Source organism: Anabrus simplex, chromosome 5, assembly GCF_040414725.1.
Source record: "Anabrus simplex isolate iqAnaSimp1 chromosome 5, ASM4041472v1, whole genome shotgun sequence".
Lineage (NCBI taxonomy): Eukaryota > Metazoa > Arthropoda > Insecta > Orthoptera > Tettigoniidae > Anabrus > Anabrus simplex.
Window position 1 is genome coordinate 130,877,275 of NC_090269.1, and position 27,232 is coordinate 130,904,506.

General features: G+C 37.8%; 1 protein-coding gene across 3 annotated transcripts in view; it reads right to left on the reverse strand.

Moving 5' to 3' along the window:
* The window catches only part of Rbcn-3B (WD repeat-containing protein Rbcn-3B), a 438,089-nt gene that overhangs the window by 396,387 nt on the left and 14,470 nt on the right, over positions 1-27,232 (reverse strand). For all 3 annotated transcript variants that reach the window (XM_067147119.2, XM_067147118.2, XM_067147117.2), the window contains exon 4: positions 7,602-7,680. In XM_067147119.2, the coding sequence (XP_067003220.2) occupies positions 7,602-7,680 (79 nt within the window). The remainder of the gene's footprint in view (positions 1-7,601; positions 7,681-27,232) is intronic.

The window sequence follows — 27,232 nt, forward strand, 5'->3', positions numbered from 1 at the left end:
GTTAGGTGTAAGATAGCATACATATGATGCTGTTGGTTGACATGTCTCTTAAACAGCATACCACCTTTGCCTTCATGAAGTGAACTAGGAACTAGGAACTTCGGGAGCGGCGATGCAGTGCTTATCATCGGTGGGACGAACGACGTAGCTCACGACGACGCCAAGAATGTAAGATCACAACTTAAACATACACTAGGGAAGCTGACCCACACTAACGTTTTTGTAGTGAACGTGCCCCACAGGCATGATTTGAGTAGAGACTCGTGTGTGAACATTGAAGTGGACAAGGTCAATACAGATATTATTAAAATTTGTAAACATTTTCGGAATACTCAGATTATTGAATGCAGCAGTTTTGAGAGATACTGTTATACAAAACATGGCCTCCATCTAAACAATTCAGGTAAACGAAAGATAGCAAATATTGTTCTAGATTTTATTAATCTTAAGATATGTACTGTAAAACAGGCAACTCCCTTGAGTTATAATACTGACCAGGAAAACTAGTAGAAAGAGCCAGCTGTACTTCAAGCTGGCTCAGTCAACTAGAAAAAGAAACTCAGGATAGTAAGGAATTTCAAGTTACCCAATTGCAACAGTCAAGTTTTAGGGAGGAAGGGGGTCTGAGATTGCTCTTGGTAAACTGTCAAAGTGTAGTAAATAAACAATTAAAATTCGGTACATTGTTGGAATCTTATGAGACTGACGTGGTGATAGGAGTGGAATCGTGGTTGAAAGAAGGGGTGGGTAATAGAGAAGTATTTCCAGAAGGGTACACAGTCTATCGTAGAGACCGAGGAGATAAAAAGGGAGGGGGGGGTGTTTATTCTGGTGAAGGAAACTTACTGTTCACATGAATTGTTTACCGATGAAAGGGATGAAATATTAGGGATAAAATTAGTTTGTGATAATATGAAGGAGGTGGGAATTATAGGAACATACAGGCCTGGAAGAGAGGAAAGAGACATGGAAATCTTTGAAAAAATAATAGATTATACTCGTAAAAACAATAATAATGATATGGTAATAATTGGGGGAGATCTAAATTTGCCTGAAGTTGAATGGAAAGGAGCTGCAAGTGAAGCCCATGAACAGAAACTGGCAAATAAGTTAATTTGGGAGGGAGGATTTACACAAGTAGTACAAGAACCGACTCTTCTCAATAACTTACTAGATGTATTCTTGGTTAAACCATGGGAAATTGTTGATAAAACTGAGGTAATTGAAGGAATAGGAGACCATAAGGCTGTAATAATGGATGTAGGACTCGTACCAAAAAGGCTTAATAAGAGGGTTACACAAGACAAGAAACTGTACAGAAAGACTAAAGTTGATGAATTTGGGACCTACCTTAAATCACAATTCAGTTGTTGGATAAGTGAAGGGAGTAACGTGGATACACTCTGGGCTAAATTTAAAGGAATTATTTGGGAAGGAGAGAAGAGATTTGTACCAGTTAAGAAGGGTAAAATGACCTCAGACCCTGTTTATTATACAAGGGAAATAAGAAAATTAAAAAGAAAATGTAGAATAGTAAACAGGAAAATCAAAGAGGGTAGGGAGAGTAGAGAAACTAGAAAACAACTAATGAGGGAACTGAATAGAGTGAAAAAGAAAGCAAAAGAGAATTATATGAATGGCATACTTCAAGAGGGTAATGACCACAAAGGGAAATGGAAAAAGCTGTATTCATATATCAGGAATCAAAAAGGAAAAGGAATCCAAATTCCTACAATGGTGGGAGAAGGGGATGAACACTATTTAACAGATACTAAGAAAGCAAACCTATTTAGTAGGGAATTTAGAGATTCAGTAGATGATTGTCAAGAGTTGGAAACCGAAAGAGAAGATAGAGAGGGAGAGAGACAGAGGGAAACAAGAAGCTTCTCATTCACAAACGAAGATATTTTCAGAGAAATCCAACTGCTTCAGCAAGGAAAAGCAGCAGGAAGTGATCAAATTACTGGGGAGGTATTAAAGACAATGGGGTGGTACATAGTGCCTTATTTAAAATTTCTCTTTGACTATGTCATAAATAATAGTGTAATACCAAAGGAATGGAAGGAATCTATAATAATACCAATTTATAAAGGAAAGGGTGATAAAAGGAAACCAGAGAACTACAGACCAATCAGCCTGACCAGTATAGTTTGTAAAATTCTGGAGAGTTTAATATCAAAGTACATCAGAGGGATATGTGATGATAAAAACTGGTTCATGAGGAGCCAGTATGGATTTAGAAAGAAATTTTCTTGTGAGGCACAACTGGTGGGATTTCAGCAGGACATATCAGATCAGTTGGATTCAGGAGGTCAGTTAGATTGCATAGCCATAGATCTTTACAAAGCCTTTGATAGAGTGGAACATGGAATATTATTAAAGAAATTGGAGGGAATAGGATTGGACGTAAGGGTTACACGTTGGATAAAAGCATTTCTAAATTCAAGGGTCCAGAAAGTCAAAGTAGGAAATAATGTATCTCAGGAAGAGAAAGTTTGGAAGGGAATTGCACAGGGTAGTATAATCGGTCCGTTACTTTTCTTAATATACGCAAATGAGTTAGGGAACAATATAACATCAAAAATAAGATTGTATGCAGATGACATAATTGTTTATAGAGAAATAAACAACATTGAGGATTGTTCAGAATTACAAAGGGACCTTGAAAGTATCCAACAATGGGTTGAAGAAAATAATATGAAGGTTAACAATGGAGGCAAATCAACTGTTACAACTTTTACAAACAGGAGCTTTAAAACTGAATTTGAATATACTTTGGATGAGGTAGTTATCCCAAAAGATGGCAAGTGCAAATACTTAGGTGTGAGATTTGAAAGTAATTTGCACTGGAAGGGTCATATTGATGACATTGTTGGGAAAGCATACAGATCATTACATGTCATAATGAGGCTACTTAAAGGATGCAACAAAGAATTAAAAGAAAAAAGTTACTTGAGTATGGTTCGTCCATTATTGGAATATGCAAACAGTGTTTGGGATCCTCACCAAGAATACCTAATAAAAGAAATAGATGGTGTGCAGAGGAAAGCAGCAAGATTTGTAACAGGGGATTTCAGGAGAAAGAGTAGTGTATCAGAAATGTTAAAGGAACTTGGGTGGGAAACTTTAAGTAAGAGAAGGGAGAAAACTAGACTTACAGGATTATATAGAGCCTATACAGGAGAAGAAGCATGGGGAGATATCCGTGAGAGGCTTCAGTTGGAAAATAATTATATCGGCAGCAAATATAAAATTAGAAGGAATTTTAGCAGAAGCGATTGGGGTAAATTTTCATTCATTGGGAAGGGTGTGAAGGAGTGGAACAGTTTACCAGGGGTAGTGTTTGATCCTTTTCCAAAATCTGTACAGATGTTCAAGAAGAGAATAAACAGCAACAGAGAAAATAAATGAAGTGTTAGAGGGCATTTGACCAGTGCAGGTTATTGTAAATAAAAAAAAATGTGTGTGAATAAATTAATTCCATCCCCTGGTCTAAGGAGTTTGGACAGCCAAAGTAGGGGACTGCCTGTAGGGGTGAAGTACAGTGGGGACTTCGAGGGCCCTGGGACCGCTACGGTAGCTGTGAAGGCCCTTCAGGAACTCGGAAAAGTGGTGGCAAAAGGGGCTCTGGTTAAGACGCAGCAGGTCGTTATGCTACTTACAATCCAGAACGGGTAAAAAAAAAAAAAAAAAATAGTAAATAAATAAATAAATGCAATGTAAATATTAATGTTATACCAGTTGTATAGTATCATTTGAAGTAATTCCACATACTGTATATCAGTTGAGTATATTTGTAAGTAGTACAGGAGATATTATAAGTAGAATTTTGTAAACAATATAAATTTATTAAGGATGAGCTGTCTGTTTAATAGAAAACATTGTTAGCATAAATTGTATAATATTGTATTATAGGAAAAATTTTCTTCTCTTGTTAATTTAATATTTAGTGCTTGACAATAATGTATTTTAGTGTACCATTTGCCACCGAGGTAGACACCTCATTTGCAAATAAAGAGATTTTGATTTTGATTTGATTTGAAGACCACCAGCAACATGCCTCTTAAAAAGCATACCACCTTTGCCTTCATGAAGTGAAGACCAACAGCTTTCATATTCTCTCGGAAGTAGGTATTGACACATTTATGGGGCACTTATAAGCTCTGAATTAGGCTGTTTGCTAGACAGATGCAGTTTGTGCAAACATTCATCTACTTCAGCAGTGAATATGCACATCATGAATATTATTAGAACTGATAAGGACACAGCAAACATTACTATATTTGAGGTATGCTTCCCTAGCAGTTCAGGAATCCAAGCACTTTGTACTATAAAATGCCAGCAGGATTTCAGGTGGTAGTCGTAATATTTCTTTTAGGATAGTTCTTATTAGTACATTAGCATCTCAAGTGAAATTAAGCTGAAGGTTTTCATGATGGTGTCATCTGACGAGGGTAAATAAAGATAATACAGTACATTTTTGGTATGACAGTAATAAGTAGGGCTTGGATGTTTTAAGACCTAAAAATAGTCCAAATAAGCAAGCAAATATGACCTCAAAAATGAGGAAATATGACCTCAAAAGTGACAAAATACGACATAAAAATGACAAAATTTGACCCGAAAATGATAATCAAAACATGGGCATTTTAAAATAAATTATAAATCAGAATGGTAATTCCTCTCATACATATTTGTTAACTAAATTCTTTATTCTTACTTTAATATTAGTTTTCTGAATATACATGTGCAGCAATTGTTCACAGTCTATTACCCTTGATTCACTTATCAAACTTTTGTGAACTAAGTTTGCTAAGATTATCAGATCACACAACATTGTAAAAGTTCATGTTTGCACCCTGCACTGCTGGTTTTAAATACGAAAAAAAAAACTAGAAATCAATCTATTTAAAAAATGTATTTTGGAACGTTTAAGCCCAGATTTCATTAACATTATTCAAATGTGTTAAAGTTTAAACTGAGCACCAAGAAACGAATTAAATAGATGTCTTTCAGTACATTATGGTAGGGCATCAGAGCCTACAGTGCAAACTCACATACCTTTTTCATTCCTCTCCGAGAGTGGAATTGAAGTGTATGACAAGATTCATCTTCAAAGCATCAGGCGCGAAAGACCTCCGATTATCACTTAACACATTCTTGTAAGAGGAGAAGCTTCTATCTACATCACAAGACGTTATTGGTGCATATTTAAATAATGTTAAATCACTGCTGTCGAGTATGCACTCATCTTGAAGTGTACTGGTACCTTCTCCCCTAAGAACATCATTTATCTTGCACACACGGTGAAAACCATCAATTCGATTAAGCACATTCTGAAGTTTCTGTTTTACACTGTCGCCAACTATTCCATGTGATTGTTGTACTGAAAGTTCAACACTTCTCACAATGTCAATACTTGCATGAATTTCCAAGCCAGCAGATTCTAAACGAGTAATTGCACTCGATATAATTCCAAAGTTCGACTTAATATATGCCAAACTACCTGACAAACTGTTGGAAAACAATTCCTGGGCAATCTTGATAGAAGAGGCATCATCTTTGTTGAAGCCGTTAACAATGTTTTTGATAGTGGAGTAGTTTATGCAATAATACGCGGCAGCATCGAGCCGCGTCCCCCACCTAGTAAGAACTGGCTGAGGAGGGAGTGGCGTCGAAGGAGTTAACTCCTTGAAAGTCGCAACCCAGAGTGGTGCTTTCAAAAAAAATTTTTTACATTAGATATTAATTTATCGACTTCAGGAAAATGTCCACAAATTTCTTCTGCCACCCTATGCAGAGCATGTGCAAGGCAAGTGACGTGAATCATTCTTGGATAAAACAGCCTGAGGTCTTCAGCAGCTTTCACCACGTACGGAGCAGCATCGCTAACAAAGAGAAGAACTTTTCCCGCTTAATTTCATCCTTCCACAAAATTTTTAGTGCATTATCAAAAAGAATTGCAATCGTTGAATGATTTGCTCTCTCTAAAAACTTCTGAGGTTAGTCAAAAACTATCCCCAGGGCGATCAGCACGGAGTGTTGCAATAATTACATTCCCTATATATCTGCCTGCAGTGTCCGTCGTCTCATCAATAGATGTCCAAATCTTATTGTCTGCTACACTGTGTCGTATTCGATTTAGAGTATCTTCATAGCAACGTGATAAATAGTTTCTTCGCAGTGTTGATTCTGTAGAAACAGATTTTTTAAGTGTATTTCTCCAGAAAATTCTTGAAATGGGTATTGTTCACCTTGTTTAGAGGAATGTTTGCAGACACCATCATCACACAAAGTGCCTTTGAAAAATCCGAACATCTGTCCATCACTGAAGATGTAACAGCCTTATCGAATATCAATTGCTGCCTCTTCTTATCGACACGTTGTCGTTTGACATTGTTGCTGTGTAAACTCTTTCAAGATTAAAATTATTGTGTCCACCTTTTCAATACAAATATATATTTTGAGTGATTAAATTCTACATGAATTAAAAACACCAGTTAGGGACATGTTTCATGTAGAATTTAATCACTAAAAATATATATTTGTATTGAAAAGGTGGACACAATTTTAATCTTGAAAGAGTTTACTTATTGTATCTTCAATACAGAACAAAACAAGATTAGTTACTTGTACTGTTGCTGTGTTTCGCCGTGTTACAATGTTGTTGCACATTAAAATGTTTTTCAGCCACGACTTTCATTTCACACAACTTGCAAAATAGAACTAAACCGTCTGTACAGAAATATTCTTCTCCAGATTCCTTAACAAAGCTTCGTAACTTAACACTAGTAGAAGACTTTTCCTTAGGCATACTGGAATGTGTGCTGGGTTACAATTTACTGTAAACTAACGCTTGTGTAAGTGAAAGGAGGTTGAGGTTCCAATATCTGAACAAAGACAAGTGAGCGATTACCAGAAGTAATTAGCTCACTGCTGGGACAGGATTTTGCGGATTATTTCTGTCTCTACGTGGGAGACCGGGTTGCCGAGTACAGCGGGTTGGTTATTCGACTATTCAACTTGTATTGCAAGCCGTCCACTTGAGGATATTCGACTTTTATCAACAGCGTGATACCGAGAAGCAGTTTTGTGAACACTAGTTCACATTCAGTAAATTGAAGATGATTTTGTACACCTACAGCTGTCGTCGAACCGCCGAAATATGACGTTTCAACTAAAATAGCTCAAAATATTACCTTATTGCAAAAAATAGCCAAAACATGCATTTATATGACAAATTAAAATCACTTAATTGTGACGATAATCACCTGATTTGCACTGAAATCCAATCAGACAAGAAAATAGAGACAAAGAAAAAAATATGACTTTTCCTAAACATCCGAGCCCTAGTAATAAGGAAGAGGTTGCTAGTAAGCTTAGCTTCTTGTCAAGCTTTTCTGATCTTTACTTGGGGATAAGAACAGTAGCAATGAGATAATTTACACTAAATATTCATCATATCTTATTAATATTATGGTTGTATCTGACATTATCACAAGTGGTTCATATTGAGGCATATCAAGTTTCGTAGATATACAGTACCTCTGGATTTATTTATAGTTTACAAGAAGGTTTATTTCATTTTAAAAACACCTCACCTGGATATTGGTGTGGACGTATGGTAACTTCACTAGTTCACGACACTTTCCATCAACTAGATCCCATGTACACATTTCCCTGTCAATCCAAAATAAGACAAGCAGATTATAACATGCCAAGTGTAATTTAATTTTACACATCTGTCACTGTACAGATATGAGACATTGAATAATGGTTCTTATGGCTAGCAGAAAAATATGACAATGACACACAGTATATTTAAGAGTAACCAAAAGGAAACACAGGTATACTAAATTACACCATACAAATAACTTATTTCATTAAGAAATTAAGACAATGGTGACAGCTATAAACAACTCGCTGTAATTTAAAAAAGTGGGCTAGGAAAAGATATAGTGATTCAGAGAGATAAAATTGGGGAAAACTTAGCCAAGTGCACCCCAGTCTGCATGTACCACCATACATTACTTGTTTGTTGCTATGGACATACTTGGTTCATAGGAAATGCGTGCACAGGTGCAAGGTGAAGATAATGTTTCACCATTGGTTTCTTTACAGCATGTACACCAAGTGAAGCAAGGCATAAGAGCTTAGACTATTCTTAGGGGTGGGTGTGTGTTACCGTAAATTATACCATTAGTTTAGGAGCTTTCATTGTTCCATAGTTGGTAATTTATGCAAATGTTACCAGCTTGAGGATGCAGTAGACCGTACAGTCAACAACTCAACGTAAGGTACTGGGCAGCAGTAAATAACTCAACTCTCTAAAGGAGCCAATGGCTTCTGGCAGAGGAGCTCCTTTATCAGGTGCTGGTCTCTCAGCAGAGGAAATGCCACTGAAATCCAGCCAGCAGTGTCTGTTCACGCGGTTAGAAGTAGCCTCATTGAAACCTGGAAGTTAGGTACCTGTGCCTTTGGATGTGGTGAGTCCACTGTAATAACAGCCTGTATGAAGAATCATAGCGAGTCAATGCAATGATCTAGGGAGTACCCCGGAAGCAACATGCATCTCAAGTCTTGAGAGAGGCGAGAGAAGTGGATGGAGGTCAACGATCCACTACCCAACCCAGAAGCTCGATGGATAATGGTGACAGAAGAAGTAGTTGGCAATGACATCTGGGTTGAATTCTGGGAGTGATGTCATACTGTATAAATTTCACCCAATGGCTATGGCTACTGACACCAGTGGTAAGGAAAATGTTGAACAATTTGATATCTTGTAAATACATTTCTGGGAGTAGGTTAATAGATTCCTGGCCTTGTTAATGAGCACATCACTTTCTTGTAGATATTATCTTGTAGAACTACTAAGATTCACCATTAATATAGGCTGGGGTACATTCCATTAAGTTTTGCCTACAACTGAAATAAAATACCATCATACACATTCTCTCCCTACTAAACTAGCTGGGAAAACAATGAGAAACTGTCATCTTCATCATCTACTAAAGGCAATGCCTTGTCGTTGTCGCCACATCTGACGATCTTCATGTTGCTATATGAACCATGTGCCAGTTCACCGACGGAGTTCCCGATGTATGACATCCTTGGTCGTCCCCTAGGTCTCCTTCCCAGTACTTTATCTTCGACAGTTGTTTGGAGAAGAGTGTCATGTCTCAGTACGTGTCCAAGGAACTTTGTTTTCCTCTTCTTTATCGTATTTAATAAACAACGATCCTCCTTTACATTTTTTAAAACAAGGTAATTTTTTTTTATCCATTGAACTTGTTTTTTGTAATTGTTCTCCAAAACCACATTTCTGCAGCCTCAAGTTTTGTATCTTCCTGTTTCCCTAACGTCCAGGTTTCGCATCCATACAGCAGCACACTCCAAACAAAGGGCTTGAGAAATGATTTTCTGGTCTCCAAACTGAGATGGTTGTTTAGCAATAAATTTTTCTTATTTTGGAAGGCTTGTTTTGCTACCACAATTCTTTTTTGGATTCCTGAAAGAGACCTGTTTATCAGAGGTAATTACACTACCCAAATAGGAGAATTCTGTGATTTGTTCTATTGGCGTGTTATTTAATTTTAAGATTTTTCTACCTGTAGGCTTCTTTTTGTCTACCATCATGAATTTGTTTTCTTTATGTTTATTTTTAGCTTAAATTTTTCTACGAATTTTTTGAATGGTCTTAGCATCTTACTCATATCTTTTTCAGGATTATCTAAGATAGCAATACCATCTGCAAAGCGGATACTGTGCATGTGAATACCATTCACCACTCTGATATGCCCTTTCATTTCTCTACCTGCATTTTCTATGAACAGGTTAAAGAGATATGGTGACAGTGAGCCTTATCATACTCCTCTTCTAATTTTTTCTTCTCTTGTAGTACCAATAATATTAACTTCCGTAGTTTGAGCTTTATAGAGATTCAGAATAAGGCACCTATTCCCCATTACTTGAAAAAGCAATTTCCACTCAACATTATCAAAGGCTTTTTCCAAGTCAATAAATGTTACATAAGTTTTCCTGTTGACTTCTAACAATCTTTCCAAAATTTGACATAATGCTGATATAGCCTCCCTAGTTCCTTTTTGTGTTCCAAAGCCATATTGATTGTTGTCCAATTGTTATTGTATTTTTCTTCTAATATGATAGCAACTTTTTTTAATTTGTTTTGCGTCGCACCAATGATGGGACAGGAGTAGGAGTGGGAAGGAAGTAGCTGTGGTCTTAATTAAGGTACAGCCCCAGCATTTGTCTGGTGTGAAAATGGGAAACCACAGAAAACCATCTTCAGGGCTGCCGACAGTGAGATCGAACCCACTATCTCCTGGATGCAAGCTCACAGCCGCATGCCCCTAACCGCATGGCCAACTCACCTAGTAGTAAAACATTTTTTGAGGAGTGTAACTGTTCTACTTCTAATAAAATCAGTTGATAAGGTTCCTTGTTCGTAGCATTCATTAATCACTTCAAACAACCAGTTTTTCATGGTACCATAACAGTTTTTCAAGAGTTCTGCTGGAATGGCATCCACACCAGTGGTTTTGTCCTGTTTTAGTTTAGAGAGTGCTGCATCAAACTCTGCTGTAGTCGACTTCTTGAACCGATTCCACATCTTCCAAATATTCTTCAATATTGACAATTCTTTCCAATGGTCACTTATATTTTTGATTCGAAAGAGCAGTTTTCCATCTATTTTTTACCACATTGCTTTTAGTTTTTTTCCTTGAAGCCCAGAGATATGATCTTAAAGTAAGCTTCATCAGAATACTACTTCAAATCATTTTCGATTTCTCCACTTCTTTCATCCAGTTGTCCTTGGCCCAGCATTTCATTGTTATAAAGTTTTTTAATTCTTTATATTGTTCAAATTGTATTTTTCTTAATCTGTTCCTTTCTTCAACAAGCTCTAGTATTTCTGAGGTCATCCATGGTTTTCTTGGTTCTAACTTCGCTCTACCAAGGACTTCTGCAGCAGCTATTTCTAAGCCACTTTTTATATCATCCCATCCCAAGTTAGGCTACATTCCTTCAGTCTGGTAGCATCCTTGAACGTTTGTAACACACTAGAATATTGAAGTTTATTTAGGCAACACTTCTTTTGTCTGAGTGTTTGGAACTTTTTGAATCTGACATCACATTTAGCTGCAACAAGAGTGTGATCACTGTTGATTTCAGCACCTGGCTAACTATGACTGGATTTCACTTGATTTCTGTACCTCTGTTTAACCACTATATAGACAACCTGGTATCTTCTTGTATCTCCAGAGACCTTGAAAATATAACATCTTCTGGGAACCTCAAAACATGTGTGATATAATCACAAAATTCTAACAGAAAGTATAACATACTAACATTTCAAATGGAGACTTTTTGCTTGTGTGGTTTAACACTGCTCTAACACACAAAAGTTTTGGCGATGCAAGGATTAGGATGGAAAGGGCTCACATTAGGAAGGTAGCAACCATGGTCTTAACTAAGGTGTGAAAATGGGAAACCATGGCTCACCATCTTCAGGGCTGCCAGCAGTAGGATTCAAATCCACCATCTCCCAAAATCCAGTTCACAGGTAAGACACAGAATTGTGTAGGCAACTTGCATGGTAAAATTAGATTAAATATTGGAGAAATTACACTATTCTTCATTAATACTTCCTATAACAGTACATAAATAGTTTTATATCATTAGGTGAAATTAAAGACATTTTTTAGACCCTAGGTGGGCAATGAGAAAGCCCGACTCCTTGAGCTAACGGCACGAGTGCTGTAAGAGCAGAGACTTCTAATAGTTTGTGCTGTAAAGACTAAATGGCAATATGCGGAGTCAAGGTGGAATCAAAGCCAGAGCAATGTACCTGGCTGAGTGTATTGGGTTTTCGTACAGTTTGTTGTTCATTGTGATAGTCTTTGGAATCAGCACCAATGAGCTCATGGACTGGGTCTATCCTCATTTTGAGACATCTCATCAGAATAAGATCAACTGGTATCAATTCTGAATAATACTTATATGTTACGTTTTGTAGGAATTATTTCTCAAGTTGTTCTTATAAATTTTAAAATGCTTTATAGCTTTTAACTTCATTGTTTTTTTAGAATTGTTTAAAATTGTAGATCCAATTTCACAATTGCTTTTAATTTTTTGAGTTCTTTACAAACTACTTATTTTTATATCAATATTAACTGTACTGGCAGACAACTATAGAGGTATTTCCATCCCTGACTGCATGTATAAGATTTTCTCTAAGATACTATGTACAAGATGTATTACGTACCCATAACAACTTACGGAGCAGAAACTTGGACAATGACAAAGAAGGATGAGAGTCGAATACAGGCAGCCGAAATGAAATTCTTGAGGAGTATGATACAGAAGAGTAGAAGAGACAAAATAAGGAATGAGAAAATCCGGGAAGAAATTGGAGTGGAAAAAATGAATGATAGAATAGAGAAGAGCCGACTAAGATGGTTTGGGCACATAAAGCGAATGAGCGACGAAAGAATGCCAAAAAAAGTGATGGAAATGCAAATTCAAGGAGGGAGAGGCCGTGGACGACCACGATTGAGATGGAAGGATAACATCCAACGCAGCATTATAGAAAGAAACCTGGACTGGGACACAGTGTTGGAAGAGGAGTGGTGGAAAGACCGAAGAAAGTGGAGAGGAACCTCATTTGCCCCTACCCGGCTACAGCTGGATAAAGGGAAATGATGATGATGATTACAGTATATAATTGGATTAAAGAACAACTTGATAAAGAGTTAGGAGAACAACAGGGAGGCTTCAGACCTTGGAGAAGCTGCTCTGAACAAATAACTTTGAAGCTAGTCATGGCATATTACAGAAAAAAAAAAAAAAAAAAAAACAAGCCCCTTTAAATAACATTTATAGATTTCAATAAAGTTTACGACTCCATTCACAGACCATTATTAAAAACTTTAAGACATTTTGGACTTCACCCAAAGCTAATCAAATTGATTGAACTTACTCTAATACAATTTCTAAAATTAAGTTCAGAAGAGAACTTTCTGAACCATTGTTGGTAACAACTGGTTTAAGACAGAGTGACAGACTGTCACCTCTTCTTTCTAATTGTGCACTAGGTAGAGTATGTTATGAGGGAATGGTACAAGAACAACTCGAAATATATAAAAATTGGATCTAGCTCTTCTCGCCAATGATATTCAGGAAACAAAACAATAAATAAAATCTTTATAGGAAATAGCTCAAAATATTGGTTTGAAAATTTCATTTGAAAAAACAGAAATTATGCTAACTCATCTTCTGCTTGCAAACAAAATTAAGCTGGGAGACCAAGAAACAAAAACTGTAGAAAAATTTAAATATTTATGTAAAATAATCACATATAACCTGAACAAGAAACCAGCATGGCAAAATACGATAAACTGATTACAGCACAGCATGTTACCGAGAATACATATAATAAAAAGTGTCTCTCAATAGCAGCCAAATTGAAACAATACCAAACAGTCACCCAGCCACAAATTACATACGCATGTAAAACATTATTCAAAACAACAAACACAGCTGCAAGAGATAGAGTACTCAAGTTAGAAAGGAGAATTGTGAGAACCTGTTTGAATAAAAATTATCAAGTAAACAGAGTCTGGAGACTAGCTTCCAATAAAGAAATAGAACCTGTGACTAGCATGATGAAAAAAAAAACGAATATAATTCTTGGAGCATCTAATACAGTCACTAGAAAATAAAATCAGTAGAAAAATAATTTTAAAATGATGGAATAGTAAGAGTAAGAATAATATTAAATGGATCACAGAACTTACGACATGAGAGAGTTTCATATTACAATAAAAGATTTAAAATACAAAACGAATACACTCAAGATATTGAAAGATAAAAACACTAGACTATAGACGAAAATCAACAAGCAGAGAACAGGAAGTGATTCCAGATTATGTTCAGAAAGGATGAAACAGTACTGGGCTGACAAAAAGAAGAAAAACCTCCATAAACCTGACTAAGTAGTCATATGTTGGCTAAAAAATTAAATAAATGCACTGTATTATGTATTCTTTGTCTTCGGGCAGCCTCTAGATGAAGGAAGCTTTTATGCTGGCCTACAGTATTTCTAAGTAGTCAAAGGAGTACTGTACTTAGTTATGTCAAAATAATTAATACTGTTTCCTATGCATAACCAAATGAAATGAATATAATTAAACATTTACTTAGCACAAGGTATTTGTATACACAAAATATGTTTCCTCACCATAATTTAATGCACTGAACAGTATGAGACATTAGGCACAATAAAACTGTTGAAAGTTTAAATCAGTTTTGATACGCGCCCCTTCGTTAAGTTGTAACTGCAGGCCGCTGCTAGGCTCTACCGTCGTCAGAACGCATAGTCTGCTCCTTTACCTGCCTGAGCTAAAGCGCAGCTCACTGAGCCGAATTGTGCTCACCTTTGTCTCACACATTATGAAAATAATTGTTCATCTCTACAGAACCACACATATTGGAAAAATAAATTAAACAACAACCGTTCAAGACAAACAGGATCCAAATTGAGAAACTCGTTTAGGAAAAAATGAGCAGTTTTATTAACTTATAATGTACTACATCTCCAGCCATTAAGCAGTACAAGAAACATGAACTGTACTTGTTGTTCGAGTCCATAGACTGGTTTGATGTAGCTCTCCATGCCACCTTATCCTGTGCTAACCTTTTTATTTCTTCTTTTTGTACAAGTTGCTTTACGTCGCACCGACACAGATAGGTCTTATGGCAACGGTGGGATAGGGAAGGGCTAGGAGTGGCAAGGAAGCGACAGTGGCCTTAATTAGGGTGCAGCCCCAGCATTTGCCTGGTGTGAAAATGGGAAACCACAGAAAACATCTTCAGGGCTGCCAATAGTGGGATTCGAACCCACTATCTCCCAAATACTGGATACTGGCTGCACTTAAGCGAGTGAAACTGTCGAGCTCGGCACTTTTCATTTCTACATAATTACCACACCCTAAATCAACTCTGTTTATCACACTCATACCTTTGTCTACCCCTGCCGTTTTTACCACCTACACATCCTTCAAAAACTAACTGAACAAGTACTGGGTCTCTTAGGATATGTCCTATCATACTATCTCTTCTTCCGGTCAAATTTTACCAAATTATTCTCCTCCTACCAATTCGATTCGGTATCTCTTCATTTGTGATTCGATCTACCCATCTCACCTTCAGCATTTTTCTGTAAGACCACATTTTAAAAGCTTCTATTCTCTTTCTTTCTAAGCTAGTTATCATTCATGTTTCACTTCCATGCAATGCCATGCTCCAGATAAGTCTTCAAAAATATCTTTCTAATTCCTACACCAATGATCGAAGTGAGCAAATTTCTTAAGAAAAGGCTTTCCTTACTCGTGCCAGTCTGCTTTTAATGTCGCCCTTACTTCTTCCATTGATTGCCATCAACAGTGATTTTCTGTTTTGAATTTTTGTGTCATTTTGAAGTAATATGCATGTCCTGATGCCAAATATGATATCAGTTTACTGGTATCACACACCATTTTTTTTAGTCTTAGTCTTAATTTTTTGTCTTAGTAACATTATTGCATACTACACACTATCTTTTAGTTTTAAAATATCTTTTGTTCCAGGAATGCTATATACTGACCTAAAAACCTGTGGTGGTAGCACTGCAGAATGTTGTTGAACTCTTTGCCAGATGGCAGCACTTAAATCCTTTGTGATGTGAATTCAGAGTTGAAAGCTCTTAAGTGACCAGCTAGATTTCCAAATGAAGTTTACTTTGAATACGTGTACATTTATTGTCAATTTCTGTTTTGTGATTCTGTGAGTATGGAAAGGCAACAGTGTTTGAACAATTTTTAGGAAACACCAAAGATCGTAACTATGCAGAAGTAGTAGCCACAATGCTTGAGAAATTCAGAATTATGTGTTGCAACGTGAGTCTTAAGCTACACTTCCTTTTCTCACATTTGGATGTATTTCCTGAGAATTTGGGGGTGGTGGGCGAGGAACAAGGCGAACGCTTCCATCAGGACATTCGGGAGATGGAGCGACAGTACCAATAGGACGATGGAGTGTCAATGATAGCAGATTACTGCTGGATGCTTCAAAGAGAAGACTCTGCAGCAGCTCATAAGAGAATTTCCAAGATAAGATCACTGGAAGGCAAAAAATTATTTTATTATTGATTAAATAGCATTCTAGTGAATGAACATTGTGCATTTCCAAGTGATACAACCAGTATTTCAATCAAAACTGTATTAACATTTGTAAAAAAAAAAAAGTGAATATTTTGTAATTAACTTTGTATTTTTCATTCTCGATTTGTAAAAAAAACCTGACGTAATAGGAGAAAAGGGCGGGTTTTTTTTAAATGGCTGTTCTCAATTGTACATAATCACTTTTCATAAGTAAAACGGCTTTTAAAAAGTTCCATTTTGTAGACCTGTGTAGTCATTCCACTGTGCAAGTTGGAATCTTTATCTACTTCCTTTACGACTTAATTTCCTGATCTAATACTTCCTGCATTGCCTGATCTCATTCAACTGCACTCCATGACTTTTGTTTTGGATTTATTTTCATCATGTACTCCTCTGAGACTGTGTCCATACCATTCAGCAATTTCTCCAGATCTTCTGCAGACACACACAAAACAAAAATATCATCAGCTAATCTCACAGTTTTGATTTTCTCTCCTTGGACTGTGACTCCCTTTCCAAATTCCTCTTTGATTTCCTTTACAGCTTGTTCTATATTAACCCCGAAAAGAAGACGTGACAAACTCCAGCCTTGCCTCACTCCTTTCTCGATTTCTGCTTCTTAGCCCTTGATTCATAGCACTGCAGACTGAATTTTGTACAGATTGCAGATAATGTTCGTCGCTGATTATTGCATTAAAAACTTTGTGTAACTCATTGAAATATTTAATTTTGTGACTACCCTTGGATGAAAGTTTCATCTTGTAGTGCAGGCTTGTGGCAGCTTAAATCCCCTTTCAGTTAGCAACACAGTGCTCTTGGATGACTTGCTGAAATAAATAAAATAAAAATGAAATGCTGTTAAATCAGAAATAATCGAACATGCTGGTTTTATTGTTTGTGAACCATGTAAAAGCACTAGATTCAATGGTATGTGTAGGAGTGGGTAAAGATTGAGTGAGGGCAAAACTGCTATACAGTGTTTTGTACAACCCTTTGCTGACCTGCCATTATCCACCAACCATCATAGGTTTGGCTTATGATTTTATTTCTATTCATATTCCACTCTTCCAAAACTATACGAATAATACCTGCCAAACCTGCACCAGTTTTATCACTTGAGACATCGTAAGAATCTGCAAACCTTTCTTCAATCCTATTTTGAACACAGTACCAGAAAATTATACTTAGTTTGCTCTTGCAAGGCACTTCTGTCCCAATGACTTGGATCGAAACAAAACAAAAAAAAAACCACTTGAATTTCTGACTGAATTTTTTCCATAACAATAGAAGTTATGACCTCAATAAGTTCATTTGGATCTCTGCTGAAGACACTTTGAATGTTGATGCAGACTGTAAATGGTCTCTTATAACTGATTCATTCTGATCAAGTAAATTTGAAAGTTCTAAATAATTGCCCCTGATATTTGATTAATCATCTTCTTCATGGTCACATAAAGATTAATTTTTGTTTCCACAAATATATGGTGGTTTGAATTATATGTCCAAGAACCTGTCTATTTGATGCTATCTGTTCGTTACACTTTATTGCCTGAAGACGTTCAGTTTCTGAGAAAACATTGTCAATCCTACATCTTCCGAGAAGCTGAAATTTTGCTAAATTTTGCTTTATTTAACAAATGTAGTTTTGATTCTTGACGTTTGAGAGGGTTACTAAACAGGTGGTAGGTGAGGGTTTGCAGTAGCTATTGGTAAAGTCATTCTGTCTGTATTGCATTGAGTCGAGGAAACACTGGCACTTCTCAATTTAATCTGCTGTTTTCAAATAGTATGAATTGGCTTGTAAATCTTGTTTGCTAATTACAGGTAAGGTTAATTATTGCTGGCAAATTGTGGAGCTGTACCTTAATTAAGGCTATGACCGCTACCTTCCTAATCATAGCCATTTCCGATCCCTCCATTGCCGAAAACATTCGATGTATTAGTGCGACGTTTATCAAGTAGCAAAAGAAGAAGAAGAAAAAGAGAAGAAGATTGCTGGTCAGCACTATGACCATTCGTTTAGTATCTCCTGCTTGCAAAATGTTCATTCGTATTATTTAAAGAAGAATGGAAAGACAATTTGAAGCTGAGTTGGTGGATCAGTTTGGTTTCAGAAGAAATATAGGAACACATGAAAGAATCCTCACTTTACGTCTGATCTTAGAGGATCAAATTACGGACAACAAACCCATGTGCATGGTATTTGTCAATCAAGAAGAGGCATTCGATAATGTTGATTAGTTCAAGCTATTTGAGATTTTGAAGGTGATCGGGACCAGATACCGATATAAACGCTTGCCATAATGAAATACAATTTGCCATTGCAAACGTACAGAACCTAAGATGTGATGCTTTCATTCAAGAAAGTGCACACAAAAGTGTCTAACTGAATGGGAGTATAAGTTTCAGTGACTATCAAAAAGATAGATTGAAAGCACTGACATGAAATCGACTCTAACGTTCTTTTTTTTTTTTTTTTTTTTTGCTAGGGGCTTTACGTCGCACCGACACAGATAGGTCTTATGGCGACGATGGGATAGGAAAGGCCTAGGAGTTGGAAGGAAGCGGCCGTGGCCTTAATTAAGGTACAGCCCCAGCATTTGCCTGGTGTGAAAATGGGAAACCACGGAAAACCATTTTCAGGGCTGCCAATAGTGGGATTCGAACCTACTATCTCCCGGATGCAAGCTCACAGCCGCGCGCCTCTACGCGCACGGCCAACTCGCCCGGTAATACGTTCTTTAAATGAAGTCCAGATTTGAAGATTTTTCAACAGCTCCAGTTTGTAGATTTGTGAACCAAAAAATATCATGGAATACAATAAATAATTTCCTAAAACGAAAATTTCCAAATTAATAAAGCACTACCCTTTGTTATTTTAACACAGGCTAGCTTGAAAATGAGCTCTTCAATATTTAGGCAGATGACCAAAAGCATTTATCACCACAAAACCTGCTGAAGTGTTTGGTTGTAAATCACAGACACTGTGTATGAGGTGGTCACTAAACTATTGTGTTTGGTTGCAACATATCCCACTACCACAGCAAATAGTGAGAGGAGATGATGATTATGATAATGATGAGTGTTGTACCACACTTATTTTGTACCAATCCTCACGTACTGTTTAGAGACATGTACCCTACTAAACAAAGACTTCAGTAGAATCCAAGCAACTGAAATGAGATTCATTAGAACCATGAACCAAACAACCAGAAAGGACAAGATCAGAAATGAAGTGAATAGGAAAGTAGCTGGTATTGAGGTTCCTGTTATCAGTGTCATAAAGAAACGCAGACTTCAGTGGTATGGGCACATAATGAGAATGAACAGGGAAAGACCTGCCAGAAAATATTTCGACCTTAATCTCATAGGAAGAAGACCAAGAAAACGTTGGATAGAGACTGTAAGATCAGATGTGGAGGAGAGAGGATACAAATGGGAGGATGTACTGGATCAGAAGATGTAAGAAGACAGAAGGAGACGGCGAGCGCTTGTACACCACACCCGGGAAACTGGAGTTGGGAAATGATGATGATGATGAGTGTTGTTTAAAGGGGCTTAACATCTAGGTCATCAGCCCCTAATGGTACGAAATGAGACAAAATGTAATGATAATTTAAAATTCATCCACTGACGAAATTCAAAACTTGATGGTGAAGAATGAATGGATTAATACGAATGTAAAATAATCAGCAGATCCAACTCACAATATTGAAAGTTAAAAAATAATGCTGAAAACAATCCACTGACTGGAATTAAAAAAGACGCTTCCCAGAAGCAAACTTAAAACAATGGTATTTACTGACCAAGGGGCTGCTTCAAAAATACAATCCTGAATCGATGATGCTTGTCTAAACGGGTCCAAATTCCAGATCAATGGCCCCTCATAATGGTACTTATCACTAGTTAAGTAAAACTATGGTATTTCTCATGTAGCGGTACTAATCAAAAGTAATGTAGACTCACAGTGTTCCTCACATTATGGTCCTACTCACAAGTAATGTACTACACACAGGTACCACAGGCCTATGGGTTTCTTACATAATGGCGCCACTCACAGACAATGCAAACCCATCGTCTTCCTCACAGTGATACACACGTGTACATTAATGGTGTCCCGACGTAAACAATCAACACTGCCCCACTCCAGTACTGAAAAGGAGGGGAGAGAGTGAAGGGGTAGTGTTGAAGGCCACTCCAGTACAAAACAGGAGGAAAAGGAGTTAAGGGCTAGTGCCGAGGGCACAGTGACCCACCTTCTAGTTTTACGCATTGCTGCATGTAGACAGCCCACTACAAGACTTTGTTGTGATTGGAATGGGCACACTGGTAGATTTATTGAAGTACAACATTAGATAACCTACTCTGATAATTACAGTATCAAGAGTTAAAGGTTTTTAACCAAAAAGTATTAGATACAGTACTAGTTAGGAGTATTTTGTAGCTGCATTATATCGGGTTGTAATTTGAAAATATCATTTACGGGTTTGTAACTCTGTTCTGGATGGTACCAAAATTATATTATCATAATTTACCACCTCGGATATAGAATTACGATAAATTCTATAAACAGAAAATAAATATGCTAAAATAAGATATTGATGTATAAAGTATTACAACTGTGAAATCATTTCTTTATAAAAATAACTGAAGATACATTTTACTTCTTGAGCAATAAGAAAATACATCTGAAAATAATTTAATATCATTAAAATACAATTTCCATAAAATACAAAGTCGTGTCTTAAAATATACAACAAAAATGCTATTGTTGCTAAACATAAATAATTATTATAAAATTAACAAATTTTTACAGAATATCAAAAATATGGAAGTATCGCATTTTCCTAGAAAATATATAAATAAAATAACTTTTTTTTTTTTTTTTGCTAGGGGCTTTACGTTGCACCGTAAATAAAATAAATGTACGGTAAAATAATAAAAATAATAAATATTAAATAACTGAAGATTTGGGTCAAATACTGACTTTACAACAAGTGTGACGGATTCCTACTCCTTCCAGAACACTAATAACCACTCCATGCTCCGTTCCTGTTTATCTAGCCGCTTGGGAATGGAATCTATCAGATGTTGGAAAAAATGTGGTTCATTCCTTAGATTCGCCCAAACTTGATGGCAGTGCATTAACAGAGTCACTCTTGTCCTCTCCTGACCTGGGAGAAAGGAGATGAGCTGCTTGATTAAGTGGTATGTTCCGAGCTGTCAGTGGAGAGGTGGCGTGGGAGGACATCAGTAGACAAATAAGTTTGAGTGGTGTCTTTAAAAGTAGGAAAGATCACAATATGAAGATAAAGTTGGAATTCAAGAGGACAAATTGGGGCAAATATTCGTTCATAGGAAGGGGAGTTAGGGATTGGAATAACTTACCAAGGGAGATGTTCAATAATTTTCCAATTTCTTTGCGATCATTTAAGAAAAGGCTAGGAAAACAACAGATAAGGAATCTGCCACCGGGGCGACTGTCCTAAATGTAGATCAGTAGTGATTGATTGATGACCTGGAACCCACGTGTTTACCATTCTTGCCCAAACATGTTCTATTATATTTAAGTCAGCCGACTTGGGAGGCCAGTCAAGCACGTGAACGTTAGGATGCTGTTTAACCCTAGAACACAAACCCTCGTAATTTTTATGATGGATACTTGGCAACACGGCTCTATCTGCTAGACTTTTCATGCCACGCTGTTGTCCTACTCAGTAGCTTCCTACAATACTGCAAGCTTCGTCAGTGTGCCTTCACTGTTAGAATGAGTCTGTTGATTTGAAATTAAAGACTCTTGCATCGTAAAATTTACGACGATTAGTGACTACGTATGCTAAACTTAGAAAGGTAAGTTCTGTAACAAAGTTACATTACAGCACTATTCTGAAATGAAATAAGTATTTAGAACCACAGAACTTGTCAGGCACATACTGTTAAGTAACGTGTGCCGTTATTTTGGCCGCAAGTTGCTGAGAAAAGACTTTCTCATACGTCTAAGTGAAGAACTCACCAAGCAATGGATGGCGAAGAGACTGGAAACAGTGAGCTTACAAACACATCTACGAGAAATTATACAGGGTATTCTAAGTGATAGTTCATCTACCCAACGTAAAGGATTGGTTATTAATGGCAAGAGAATTATTTGTCACACCTGTCCTGCTCAGAAAAGGGGAATGACGACAACATACTGCAGTGAATGTCACCATGTGTATTGCAAGGAACATAAAGCAAATCTTTGCACTAACTGCTGTAAATGAGACACCAGAGACTTGAAAAACTAGGAGTTAACACTCTGTAAAATAACTTATATGTTAATACATGCTTCTTATATTACATTTTGTGTGCAATTACATTGTATCATCATGGAAATAAATAGTCGTAAATTTTACGAGGGGTTTGTGTTTATGTACTACCAAATTAGGATTTGTGTTCTAGGGTTAAAGAAAGCTTCTGTTACATGTGCAGTGTGAACAGAACAGTTATCTTGCACAAACCTAATAACGGGAACTTCTCAAACACTAAGAAGAATGGCACCTTCTAAAATGTCCACAAATTCACAAGCAGTCATGTGGAGTGACCTCTATCAACTCCCCTGGACCAGCACCACTTATCCATCCCAATACACCACATGTGACGTGACCCGACTGATTAGTTACCTGGACAAAGGGCTCTTCATATCGCTTTCCAACTGGACAGCAGCACTTCAGCTGTTTACCTGGATCGGAGAAAAATACCTTTTAATCCAACCAAATGGTAATTTCCCATTCCTGTCATGGAGTAATACTTTCTTGTAGTGCAAAGCCTACGTGAAGTTCTCTGTAGATAGGAAAAAGTTGCCCCTTTTTCGCAGCTCTGCAATTGTGAATACCTGCTGTGTGGAGCCGACGACTCACGGCAGTCCAGCTTACTGGCAATTCCAATGCCGCAATCACATTACCGATAGTTGCAAATGGAGAATTGTCCATAGTTTGAACGACTCCAGCATCCTGTTCCAGAGCAACTCTTCTAGGAGTCTTGTTATGTGTCCTATGATCTACCAATCCTTCATCACCTCGTTCTTGCCATAATTCTACCCATCTTCAAACTGTCATAAGACTACATGGTATTGCATGAGCTATTGCTTTGGGGACCATGTGAGCCTCCCACATGCCAATAATATGGGCTTAATTCACTTGTGATAAGATAGGAGCCATCTTACAGTGTTACAGTATAATGATGATGATGATGATGATGATGGTTGTTTAAAGGGGCCCTACATCTAGGTCATCAGCCCCTAATGGTATGATATGAGACAAAATGAAATGACAAATTAAAAGCTCAAAAACATCCACTGACCACAATTCAAAACGTAAGGACGAGGAATGAATGGATGGATATGAATTTAAAACGATCAGTGGAACCGACCCACAGTGCCTCACATGCACAGAAGCTGGCGGAGAACAATACTATTACTGACTAAGGGACTGCTTCTATAGCACAATACTGAATCGATGATACTTGTAGTCAAAAGGGATCCAAAATCCAAGTCAGCAGGCCCTCACAATGGTACTTATCACTAGGAAAGTAGAACCATGGTATTTGTCATGTTGCAGTACTAATCAAGAGTAGCATAAACTCACGGTATTCCACACATTATGGTACTTCTCACAGGTAATGAAATTCGCACATGTATTACAGACCTACGCTGTTTCGCACATTGCGGTGCCATTTACAGGCAACGCAAACTTATGGTGTTCATCACATAAGGATACTAACCACAGGGACTCGTACTATCCCGTGGTGTTCCTCATGTAGTGGGTACTAATCATAGGCAAGACAGAGCCATGGGTTCCCTCCTCCCATGGTGTCGCTCATATAGTGCTACTAATCACAGGTACTGTAAAAGCCTTCAAGCTCTTGTTTGCTACTAATCACAAACCTATTTGGTACCCAACATAGTGGTACTACGCACAAGTAAAAGCGACCCATGGTGTTCCCTGTGTGGTGGTACTAATTACAAGTAGTTTCATGGTTCTAATTTGATCATCCCTTGGTCGCCCCTTTTAGTCGCCTCTTACGACAGGCAGGGGATACCATGGGTGAATTCTTCGTCTGTGTCTCCCACCCACAGGGGGTTTACACACAGTATAACAAAAGGTAAGCCGCCATGCAGTGGCCTTTAAACACTACCCCTTCACTCTCTCCCCTCTTTTTCAGTACTGGAGTGGGGCAGTGTGGATTGTTTATGTCGGGACACCATTAATGTGTTATTTTGTTAAAAATGAAGCCATACTTTTCAGTGTCAACTTATTTAAATGTAACAAAAACCTTTCAGTCTGTCAAATGCACAGCAATTTCAATATAAATTATAACACTATAAACATCTGAGGATGTTCTTTGTTCTTGTATAACGAAACATGTCATTCTCTGTATAACAGTGTGTATTTTTACAGGTAAGTTTACAGTGTTATAATTTATGTTGAAATTGCTGTGTGTTTGACAGACTGAAAAGTTTTTGTTACACCATTAATGTGCACACGTGTACTAATCATAGGGACTTGTACTATCCCGTGGGGTTCCTCACGTAGTGGGTACTAATCACAGGCAACGCAGACCCATGGCATTACTAATCACAAGCAAAGTCCAGACCCGTGGTGTACCTCGAAATGCAGACCCATGATGTCCACAACCAGATGCTGAAACACCCCAACGAACATAGCCTCCTTTTTTATCCCCTCGGGGTGTTCCAACCGTACATGGACAGAGGGGGGCCTCCGTCTTAGTGGTGGATTCTTTACACAGGTACTGTAAATCCCCTTTTAGTCACCTCTTACAACAGACAGAGGATACCATGGTTGTATTTTTCATCTGTGCCCCCTCTCCCACAGAGGGTAGAGAGAGGAAAAAGAAAAACAAAGGGATTTGACACTCCGAAAAATGACGTACGGGGCAAAGAAAGACAAGGGCCACGAAGGGGGTGAAAATGAAAGACTCACTAGGCTTCGAATGCTCTAATACCATCGGGGTCGGAAAAGAACAAGAGATGACAAGGGAGGTCAGACAAGTAGATGAAAGTGAGAAGCCTCGCACAAGTAAGTGGAAGCAATGCCAGGACTCAGCATAGGATCCCCATGGTCGCCACCTACACTCCCATGTTGGGAGCCCCTAGGGGCCTCTTTTAGTCATCTCTTTTGACAGGCAGGGGAGACCATGGGTGTATTCTTCCGTCTGCATCCCCCACCCACAGGGTGTAGTACTGTGAGAGTCACGAGTACACTCAAGAGGATTAAAGCTATTTAAGAAACTCTATGACGAATCACCCATTTGTGTAATATAAGCATTTTATGGAAAAAATCTTAGGAGAACTGTCTTCTAATGCCCCCTTTATTGAGAAAGTCATTGGCATGTCTACAACAAACAAGAACCGACAGATGGATCTAGAGTATAAGACAGTTTAGGCAAGTACTACAAAACTGTCATCAATCTTCTCAAGAAATCCTTGGTTGAGAACCAAACGGCAGTTCTAGCTAGGGGATGTAATTTCGCTGTCGCTCCCTATAAAATTCCCACTGAGGAATTAATCACTTTTGCTTAAGCAGCCATCCACAAACAACATACAGATTAAGCTGAGGAGTTACGACAGAAATGTGTGAGACTGATACGGTCTGCTGCTGTGCCCGCGCCCAATTTAACTAGAGGCGAGAAGAGAGCTCTGAAGGAACTTAAAGATGATTTTGAACTGACCATTCTCTCAGCTGACAAGGGCAATGCGATGGTGGTAATGGACACTGATGAGTAGAAGAACAAGATCTCAGCTATTCTGTCAGAGCCTGTTTACAGACAGAACTCATGTGACCCTACCACTCGTGGGTCCAACGCTACGCTGAAGCTCTTAAGGCAATCCTCAGTTTCAAAAGAGGAGCCTAAACATCCATCTCTGGGGGACGCAGTGCCACCTAAAGTATATGGACTTCCAAAAATCCATAAAGAAAACGTTCCCCTCAGACCTACTGTTAGTGCAATAGATTCTCCTACGAATGCTCTAACGAAATACCTAAGTAAATTGCTTCAGCTACATATAGGACGTACTGAATCATATGTCAGAGTCTCTCTGAATTTTGTCAACAAGTTGTCAACCATAACCTTTCAAACTAACGCACTTCTGGTGAGTTTCGACGTTGAGTCGACGGACGGGGAGGCTATGGGAAGTCCACTTTTGCTGATAGTGGCAAATTTCTTTATGGAGCATTTTGAAGAGGCGGCTATTGCTTCAGCGCCCATCAAATCTATGATTTGGTAGACATATGTTGACGATACATTTGTGGTCTAGACAGAAGGTCGTGAGAAACTTCAGGTACTTCTAAACCACCTAAATCAGCAACATCCTTCAATGAAATTCACTATGGTGATGGAGTCGGATGGATGTTCTAGTAAGAAACCAGACAGCTCCTTAGGACATACCATCTATCATAAGCCTAACCACACATATCACTATCTCCACGCAGATTCTCACCACCCTCCAGCAAACCAAGGCATTGTCACTGTAAGAGAGTTAGTAATTATTGCAGTATGGAAAATTGAATACACATTTCAAGAACGCACTGATATTAAACTATGATTCTGCACACGTTTATTGCACTTAAATTACAGATTCCTTAACATGAGACACAATTACACACACATGCTGCCATTTTATTTATTTTTTTTTCACAGAGATTATATACATCCTCCCACCTTGCAATTTTACAAGTAACACAAAATTGCAACCTTTTCCAGTTTCCTCACAAGTTCAGTCTGTCAGGTATTTTCACACAACGCCCCGATCTTGTAGTTGTACATATCTTCCCTCCAACCTCAGACACCTCGGAATCTTTTGGCTGGACGTTCAATCAAGAATCAGGTTCCACAAGCAGTGGCTTCATTGTTGCACACACCTCCAAAGGATAAAGCCGCTGAAGTGGCCTAATCCTTTCACCATGAGCAGTCCTTACTCTTGCCACTCTTACGTTGCCATCTGCTCCTGGGTAGGT